The sequence below is a fragment of the Notamacropus eugenii genome, chromosome 6, assembly GCF_028372415.1.
Source record: "Notamacropus eugenii isolate mMacEug1 chromosome 6, mMacEug1.pri_v2, whole genome shotgun sequence".
Lineage (NCBI taxonomy): Eukaryota > Metazoa > Chordata > Mammalia > Diprotodontia > Macropodidae > Notamacropus > Notamacropus eugenii.
In genome coordinates, this window is record NC_092877.1 from 266,842,722 (window position 1) to 266,853,150 (window position 10,429).

A 10,429-nucleotide genomic window follows, 5' to 3' on the forward strand; every position below is an offset into this window, starting at 1 on the left:
GAAGAAAAATTAGGAGGCTATTGCAAAAAATTCAGTTGAAAAATTATAGAGGTCTGAATTACATAGTGGCTATATGAGGAGGTTAGGTGATTATAGTGGTAGGACAGCTAGGTGGTACAGCGGATGGAGACCTGGCCCTGGAGTCAAGAACACTTACATTCCTGAGTTCAAATCTGGCCTAAGATATTGACTGGCTGTGGTTCCTGGGTGTCATTTAACTTTGCTTGACTCAGTTTCTTCATCTGTAAAATGAGCAGGAGAAAGAAATGGCAAACTACTCTAGTATCTTTGCCAAGAAAACTCCAAGTGGGGTCATAAAGAGTGAGACACAACTGAAATGAATGACCAAGGGCAATAATTATACATAAAAATATGCATGTGTTTATGCCACAATTCTTCTATTAATACTTACTGATGTATATAAGTATTATTATATTGAAATAAGTGGAAATGTGAAAAAATGAATTGCTTTAAAAATATGTATATATGTGTGTGTGCATGTGTGTGTGTGTGTGTGTGTGTATGTATGATACAAATAATCCCCAAATCTTGGGAAAAACCATTGACAATACTACTTAATATATAATTATGTGTATAATACTTTCAAATGCAAAGCTATACTAATAATTATTTTGCATGACATTTAATTTTGAAATGACTGGACTACTTTGATGCTTTACCTGGATCTGTGACCTCATTGTTTTTTGTATTCTCTTCCCTACTGCAAATAGTAATGCCTTCATGTCTGCTCATCCGATGGATTCCTAAGCCATAAATTCTCCATAGTGGATCCATTGAATTCGTTGGGGGCTTCTGTTTGATCCTTTTAGGGTCTCATTGGTACTAAAAGGCCTAAAGTAGAGTGGATGTAGAAGTCACAGAAATGAGGACATTATGGAATTATGAGGACAGGCTATTGAAAAAATCATCAACATATTTATAGTCATAAGAATGATAGATAGAGATTGACAAGAAAAAGACACTGTGAGCCAGGTCCTGAAGAAGAAAGACCATCCTGAATGTTGGTTATTCACTAGGATAGGAGAGATGAGAAGTTGGCATCATAATATGGTACAACATGGTACAAGCTTCAAATGATTAAATGCTGAGTGAATGCTGTCCAGTAATATCCAACAACAAGTAATATGCAAATTCCTTTTTTTGGACTTTTGAAAAATAAATGATAAATTTTGATAAATGTGGGTGAACGTAGGGATAGCAGGAAGTATAGTAACCAGAGATTTGTCAAGGATTGGATCTTCTCAATAGAAAACTAGATATGTGACTGTATTCTGACAAACTTTCTCTTCTTCCATCTATGATGATCAAGGGTTTGGTATCATCAGTTAAATATCATTAAGTTAAATACATGATGAATTTTTGAAAAGTTTTTGACACTTGTTGCATTTGGAAAATGTTCTCTGTCATGTTGCCCGCAAATGAGTGATTGAATATTGTCTAATATTCAAAGAATAAATGAAATATAATGAAAATATAATGAAATATAAACATATTTCATGTAGTAAGGTATAGGTATTGTTATACTGTTTGCAAAGTATCTATGTCCACCCAATAGGCTAATCTTAAACATCAAACCTTTGAAGGATTTCAGAGGGTTGGGGTGAGGGAGGAAGGCCCTTGCTAAAATAATGTTTAAAACTCTAAAATTTTTGTTGTATTATTCTACTTTGCATTTTCTGCATTTCATTAAATCCAGAGAAGTTTATGTCTTGTCCTCATGAAATAGAGAGATGGATATAATGAGTCATTCTTTCTTAAAAGTCTTTCCCAGGGTAAGCATAGACTTTTTTCTCAGCTTTGCACTTTGATGGCAGTGACGTGTTCTCATTCTAAAAATAAAATTATAAGAACTAAGAAATAATATTTTCTTTAATTAGCTGCTTCCTCTTGGGGATTTTAGATGAGGGGTTATGACTTAACTAAGATCCTTCCCATCTGTTCCTGTTTGTTGACTTTTATTTCGACTTCCTCTTATTGACTTTTCAAACACCACATGGATTGTGTCCATTTGGTTCTTACTCCTTGGTCTTTCTTACACTGCCTGACTGAGATACCACGAGAAAGAAAGGTTAGAAGTACGCCACACTTCACATTAACCCCATATGATTGAACTAAATAAACCTTCTCATTCTATCACTTAAAAATTTATTTACCTGATGCTTTTTATCAATGCTGGCCTGGAAATCCTGGGAGCAACCCAACCTGTACACACTGTTCTTTGAAAGTAACCTACTTCATGACATTATAGGTGGCTAGGAATAGGTTTTGAAAAATGAGATGCCATTTTTAATAAAGCAGCTTTGTAATGGGAAATGCAATCTATTAAGGCCATTGTATAAACCCCATAAAAGAGACTGATATGTAGTTATTTGGGGCAGTGAGATCCAAGACAGAGGCAGAGTATGAATTTATATATGTTCGTAAGGCGTCCCCTCCCCCCTCCACCTCCTACATTTTTTTCAGGGATTTTTGCATATCTTTTACACAAAGGAAAGGTTGAATTCTTTATCAACTTTATTCCAAATAAGCAACCTTGAATTGTTCTATTCTGGAAGTTATTTCAGAATGTGATTTTCGGGTAGTTCTTTTGGTATCGAACAAACATTTCATTTGTTCTGGTGTTTTTCACATAACTTATTAAGCTATTTAACACTCCAGTTATGGTGTCTTGCATAAAAGCTATTGTGTTGGGCTTACCTGTGTATACTGGATACTTCCTTTACCTACATATTGTGTATTTGAGAAGAAGACAAATAGAACATAATAAGTGATTAAGAGTGAGAAGCCAAAGTGAAGTTACTCAGGTAACTCACTCCCTTTCCTTCCTCTGTAATCTCCCCTGCTCCCTTAAAACAAAAACAAAAAACCTTCACTGGCTATAACATTTGTTTGCAAGGTAAACATATGTAATTTGAACACCTCTTTCTAAACTCAGGTAAGATTTTCTGCCATTCATTCCAGTCAGGTTAGTAGTTGAGAAAAAAAAATCTGAAATATAGACTTTATCTTTTAAGCTTTTAATGCTTAGAATATATCTTTCAACTTTAAAATAGAAAGCTGCATTCTATTTTAAGAATATCTTTTTTGAAGATTCCTTTAGTTTAAAACAAATCTCACGTGATATAATAATAATAAAAAATTAGGCAAGTGAAAAACCAGGCATGTATAATCTGTTTAGTGATCTAAATTTTTCCCCACATACTGAATTATATAGCTCCAAGCATCAAGTCAAAACCAGCTTCTAAACTATCAGGAATTTGTAATTTAAACAGTTTCACTCAACCCCTACTCCCAAATGCTTTTAATTAGAAACGACTTTTTAATTAAGTACTCCCATACACAAAGTTTAAACTTGATGATTTTCCTATCATACCAACCTCTGGTAGAAAGCCAAATAATAGTCCTGCCAAGGGAACGTGCTGTTCTTATATTTCAGGAATCAAGAGCTCTGTTTTATAATTCATGACCTTTACTGATTCCGTTAGGGTTACATGACCTAAAGAATGTCTCTGCCACCACGTGGATCACATCGAGTTAGGATTCGCAAGGGGGTCAATTTGAACATGGTTTAAGAGATCCAGCCTCCCACTTGCAGCCTCTGAAAATCCGTGTCAGGGTGTACCTAGTAACTGGTCCAGTTGTTTAGTTATTTACTCTCAACAAATTAGACAGTAGGTCAACGATAGCAGTCTACTGCAGCACTGGCTCAATATTTGCCCCCTCCCACCATAACTCATATAAACATGATCAGATTACAAAGCAAAGAAATTGATGTGGAGAGTGTGTGTGTGTGTGTGTGTGTGTGTGTGTGTGTGTGTACTCACTCACAGTGGAGGGGATGTTGAAGGAAATTTCAGTGAAGTGTACGATATGAAGTATAGCCCTTAAAAGAAAAAAAACCTTAGAATTCCCAGATACAAAGAACAGACCTTTGAATTACGATCCCCCAGCCATGGAAATGCTCAAGTCGTTCCAGTGGCAATTTCTGGGCATGCAGCTTGTTTGGACAGTGCCTTCATTGTGCCCCCATGACTTCTGTAGCTGTTTGAAGAGTAGGGGAAGGAGAGCGTATTGGATCTGTTATTATATAAAATAAAAACCTGGCACAGCTTGAATTATGGACCTGTAATTCCTTCCCGGGCTTCTGCCACTAGCCTTTCACTCTCGTGGTTTGTCATCAGAACCCTGAGATAGAAGTATAGAGCTATAATTCAGTTGCCTGTTGTTAGCTCTCTGTGTATGTCTATATGATGCTATTTGCTATAGGTCCCTGGACTAATATAACTCTTTGAGAAAAATATAAAGCTAGTTAAAGCTTCTTTTCTTTCTAAAGCCATTGAAGTTTCCAGGAGCATGTTTTGATATGGCTGAGGAAATAATAGGGTAGAATTGCTTTTAATGTTTATTGGTTCACAGGGCCAGAGATATTCCTTTTTTTTCCTGTTTTTTTCTTGCCCACAGCAGACCTTTTACAAGATTAAGGTAGCTCTTATTCAACTGCTAAAAACCTCGGAGGCCTAAGTATAACTTAATTATGAGGGTTCCTTATATACCAACTGTGGCAGGTGGGCTCTGTTTATAGCTGACATCTTTAATGTTTGATACATTTGTCCATCTGGTAGACACATTAGTCAAACAAGTTAATATATGACATATCTGTATTAAAAAGGACCTGGTAACTGTATCAGATATGTAATTCATATAGAATTTTTCAACAACTGCAAAATGTTCTTTGTTTATGAGCCAGCTAGAATGCATATTTTTTAAAAAAAAACTTCATTCTTGTTATCTATTTAATATCATTATAGAAGTAGGTTTAAGTTTTATTTTAGATGAATTTTTAAGAAACTCCAAAGAGAAGGTCAAGTATCTAAATATTTTATTTGGCTTTCTCCTCGACATACTTAAAAGTTGAGGCAAAAATTTAAACTATTTAAGGGCAGAATACAAGGAAAACTAGGACTGCAAACTGTGTAGAAAACATAGAGTTAATAGGATAATATAGCCTCAAATCAGTTTTTGACTACATTAACATTCTGCTGAAGAAACTTTATATTTGCTATTACACAGTCAAGATCATTTATTTGTGCAAATAAATCCTACATAACTTCTTTTAGAAGTTCTCATTTTTATCTACCTGCTGTCTTATTCTACGTGTATGAGAGACATGCAGATTTCACATTTTAGCCAATGAAAAATAAAGTCATCACCCCTGTGTTACCTGTATTCTTTTGATTTCTTAAATACGTACTTAATGGATTACTTTTCATGTGTTCATTGCTTTTTTCCTTAGATTCGATCAACCATTGCAGATACTTCATGCATGACAGAAGAATAAAAAGTCTTTTTACAAAAGGCCTTGCTTAATTTCTTTTTTCTCCCTCTTCAATGCACAGGCTATACAAAGAGCAACAGAGACCACTGATTTGGTTCCATGAACAAGCTTTTGCTCTATAGCCCTATAGACAATGGAAAGAACTCTGCTTTAAAATGATCTGAATCTGGGGGGAAGATGGGAAGACTGAAAAAAATACATATGAAAGAAGAACAAATATAGTGATGTTTTAAAGATGCTGATCAAGATAAGGGAAAATGTTATTACTGAGTAGACTTGAAAGGAGAAAGAAATCAAGAGAAGTGTCAGAATCAATCAACAAGAAAAATTAAAGAAACAAAAGTTTTCTAAAAATTAGAAAAGATATGGTTACATTAAACATCCTGATACTTTTTCTTTCCTCTTATTGGTATTTAAGCTGCCCTGAAAATAAATAATAATAGTTTAACGTTATTTGCTGAAAGTTTATCCAGTTGAGAGTGAGAATATTAAAAAAATAACCTGAAATGTAACCAGGTTATCTTCGCAACATTAAGTTGACATTCCTTCTAAAATATATTTTAATTGAAGTAGTACCTTGGAAAGAAGTCAATATTAGTACATGATGAAAAAATAGAATTGGAGAAATGGAATTTCTGATCCATAGGTCAGTCAAGGTAGACACAAAAGGACAATTTAGGCCATTGCCTGAATCATAACCCACATTGGCCCACAACTAATATGAGAATGGGTATAAACGTATTAAAAGTAGAAATCAGATTTGGTTTACATGTCGTCCAAACTATGGTGATGTCCAAAAGATTTGTAATTTCATTGGTATGGTTGTCTTCTAGAGCAGTGTACTTAGAGCTTTACCATACTTCATTATGGCTGTGCCCTCCCCCACCAAATCATTAACTTTTAGCCCTTTCAGCTTGATAAGATTTGCCAGATTTTGTGCTCTGTTAAAATAGGCTTTTAGAAGCCAAGATCAAGTTCATGCTGTGGTGAAGCAGTGTAATAGAGATTTATTAAAAATTGTGCCATAAGTGGTTTTTAATTAATACTTACTCAAGATGAGCCTTGTGTTTGTACAGTATCCTAGTAATTATGGGTGGGTCCTAGTCAATGTCGAAAAAAATGACAAACTGAAGACTGTAATAAAGGTAAAAGAGGATATTAAACTTCCCTCCTGGTCTGATCAGTGAACTTCCTCTATTTTTAAAAAATATTCTCTTTTTAATAATATGTTTTTTCCATGCCATTTTTATAGTCAAATAAGGTAATTTGGTCTTAAATTTCTACCTTGTATTACTATTGCATTCAGTATCTTATGCAATAAGTATAATTTCTTTTAAAAGTCATATTGATTTCAATTGAAAGGCAGTATCACTGGTACATTATTAGGGGAAACCAAAACAAAAAACACCTGAACATTTTCTTTGTGCCTATTTTCCACTTTTGTATTTGGTCTTGATAACACTTGCTTTTAAAATTGACATAACTCTAAGACATTTGGACTTTTGGAAATAATTGGAGTCAAGATAGGTAAATTCTTATCCTTATAAGTTAATGTGATGGCTACAATACAGAGAGATAATGTTACACAGTGGAGAGACAACCAGCCTCAGAGTCAGGAAGACTTGAGTTCAAATCCTTCCTTTGACACGTACATAACTAGATGACCTTGAGTTAATTATTTAATTTTTCAGTGCTTCAACCAACTATTGACAAGCACAGCTTGCCTAGTAGATGTTTTGAAAGAAAGGGCTTCTTTATTGGAAGTTCCTTATCACAATAACATCATAGATCTGGTCCAAAATTGCCTTTTGCTGAATTTACTTAAGGTCAGTTGGGTTAAATAAATATTCATTGAGTGGTATTAACTTGGAATATTAATCAGTCAACATTTCTTGAACTGCTATATTCACATAACATTATGCTGTACTTTGTGAGGGACATACACACACACAAATACATTATCTCTGCCTTTAAGAAGCTTCTAAGCTAATAATTTGCAAAAGAACTGTAAAAATATTATAATATAGTGTACAATTGCTTAGATTCTATCAATGAATGTTTAATTTAATTATTATCTATTTATTGTGACTATAATATATACACTAATTCCAGAAAATAACAGACCATCAAAGTCACAAAGATAATTTGAGCAATTATTTTTCCACTAAATTGATTAGTGGTTTGATTAATCAATTCAAAGGTTGTTATTGTATTATTTAGAAACAATTCTAATGGGTTATATGGGTAATGGTATTGGAATACATACTCTCCTTTGTAATCCATCAGGCCCAACAATTTACAGGTCATCCCACAGTTTATAAATACACATTACCATATAGACTTACTTGAAGACATCTCCCTCCCTACAGAATCATAAATTCCACAAACCTGGTTCATGTCTTGAAAATAGTCTAATGGTCTAATTTTATACAAATAATTTTGATTTTATCACAACATGATAGAGTACAACAGTTTCACTCTATAAAATGTTTTAAAATATGCTCATGGAGCTAGATTTTTGTGTTGCCAAGTCATTATTTTCTGTGGCTTTTCAAAGGACAGGCTCCCTTCATTGTTTGTTTCTCAATTGAGTGTTAAAAAATAAGTGAAGTGCTTGGATCTTAACAGAATAATTGTTTGTTTAATTTTCTTTGGGGAAAATGTCATAGTTCACTGTTATATAGGCTAACTGACATTCATAGAAAATGCCTACAACTGTGGATAATGGTGACCTTAAATGGTATCTTTAACAATGCAGCTGAAGTGTAAGGTGGGACCCGTACCTTTAATGACAGAGGTATCCTGTGAGTACATACGGGATGAATTTGGTTCTGCGAGCAAAACAGGAAGAATTGTCATTCAGTAGCAATCAATGTTGACATGTCAGTAAAACACACAAGAAGACACTATTTTCTTTGTGTTCTGTCTGATACAAAGTCAGTATATAGTATAAATTTCGGGGTACTAGAAGGTACACACTTTCCATCTTACAAACCACATGTAATTGTTGGTTTCATTTCGAGCATATGTAAGGATATTCTATCACTGAGAAATAAAAGATTGAATCAAAAACATCAGCTTTTCGCTGGATAAGATGGATTTTGCCTCTGTCTGCGCTTTTTCCTAAGTACATGTTTTAAGGATTTTTTTTTCATTTTTGTTTGTTTGCTTTTAGATGGACGACTCTATTTGAAAACTACTGTCATGTACTGAATCTTTCCCATTGAAGAAGCCTGCTTGATGGTAAAGAACTTTGCAGTAAGACACTCACCATTGGGAAGTACAGAGAAAACAAAATGCTTTCACAAGGGACTTCCTCATCTTTGTGTATCAATGTTCTTCAAAAGTTTAAAGCATTCGACCGAAATTTCCTTCATTGTTTCTCACTAATGGCTCGAGCTAGAGACCTTGAGAATGTTTGTAAATGTGCAAGTATCCTTCTTACAGTTAATTACTGCAACTTTGCTGCTGGACACTTGTATACAGAGTCACAGGCAGGCCCAAACAAGGCCTAGCATTGTTTTTTAATGGAATGAAAACATTGTTCTCCTCTGACAATTCTGTATTTGAGCACATCAAAAGAACCTTCCAGCAGTGACCTCCCAAACTTACAGACTGTTGTGTCCTCCAGAAACCAGCAAGACCATTCTGAAAAGAACCTGTAAGGGGGCATGAGAGGATAACTAAAAAATAAAAATAAAGAAAAAAAATAAATTAAGAATACTATTCTGTTACACTGAGTTCCAACCTTACTAATTGGGAGTTTTCTCCTGAAGAAATTTTTTTTTTCACTTATTTCCCAAGAGACCAATATACATGGATGCTAAGTAACAGCTAAGTAAAATTTTATGTATGTAAAAAGAAACACCAAACTGTTTTATTCTTCTCAAGGCCTCTTTTCTTGAAAATAATAGGTAGGGTATTCATTTCTCATTCTCAACTGGTAGGGGTTCATTGGGGGGAGGGAGATTTTACTTCTTATTCAAACTGTTGGTCACATGTACAGTATATAAACACAAACCACACAAGGAAGGTATTATGTATGCAGTAGAATACTAGAGTTTAGGAAAATGAAATTTTAGAAAATATGTTTTGTCACCCTGTTGGTCAGAAAGACACCATTCTAGTTTTAACGCATGCAGGCATGTAAATATTTGTCCTGGAGTCACAGTATTATGAATGAGATCTTAAGCATCTGGTGACATCAGAACTCTATGTCAGCCACTTTGATTTGTAAATTGAACCCTGGTTAGTGCCCTCAACAGCACTTTGGAGAATGGATTGTGGCTGAGCGGCAAGTCAAAACACCAGAAATATTTTTCTATGTTAATGTCATATTACGTTAATGTTGCTGAAAAACAAAACCTAACAACCACTTGATGTATCAGTCCAATACCACGTAGCGCAGAGTGATAAAGTTCAAGTCTGTTGTGCTACCCACCCTGATTTGGGGGAAAGGGAGTTATGTGTCCTCTTCACCGTCTTTCTGAAAGCTACAGTATGTGTTTTCACTTTTGTGCAGATAACTGGAAATAAGCTGCAACACAGTGCTTCTAGCATAATTAAGTTAGAATTCTCTTGGTTTTGAATAATTTGGGGTTACCCCTTTAAAGACTGATTTTCATGAATCAGCACTGTTACTATACTTTTGTGAGTTTGCTTTCTTTATTTTTAAAGTTCTATGCTCATCAAAATTATTTATTACATGAAAACATATCAAAACAAAAATACCTAACAATGTTTTTGAAATACAGTTCAATTGGATATTAAAGTTATTTGATCAAAAAAAAATCCAGTGTTTTATGAATCCTAGCACTGAGCTCTTATCATTTTTAGGTCTTCCTTGAAATATTGGTACACATTTCTTTCATGTGGCCCATCACTAATCCACTTCAATCTTTTTTTTTTCCTTTGTTTTAAGGCAAAAAACAAAACAAAACCAAGTTGTATATACAAGCTCACATTTTAGCTTGCTTAAGAACAGGAGCAAAGTTTTCATTTAAAATATTGTTACTAAATTCTCTGTAGGAACTTTATTTTCTAAGCATGTTTGTTCCATCACCCTTCCTGTCC

General features: G+C 34.2%; 1 protein-coding gene across 3 annotated transcripts in view; it reads left to right on the forward strand.

Annotated features, from left to right (window-relative positions):
* The window catches only part of DACH1 (dachshund family transcription factor 1), a 483,132-nt gene extending 473,911 nt beyond the window's left edge, over positions 1-9,221 (forward strand). For 2 of the 3 annotated variants that reach the window (XM_072622319.1, XM_072622316.1), the window contains exon 12: positions 8,532-9,087. In XM_072622319.1, coding sequence (XP_072478420.1) covers positions 8,532-8,569 — 38 coding nt within the window. In that variant the 3' untranslated portion in view covers positions 8,570-9,087. Of the gene's footprint in view, positions 1-8,531 lie in introns of all 3 variants that reach the window. The other variant, XM_072622317.1, reaches the window with a different exon arrangement.
* The last annotated feature ends 1,208 nt before the right edge of the window (positions 9,222-10,429 follow it).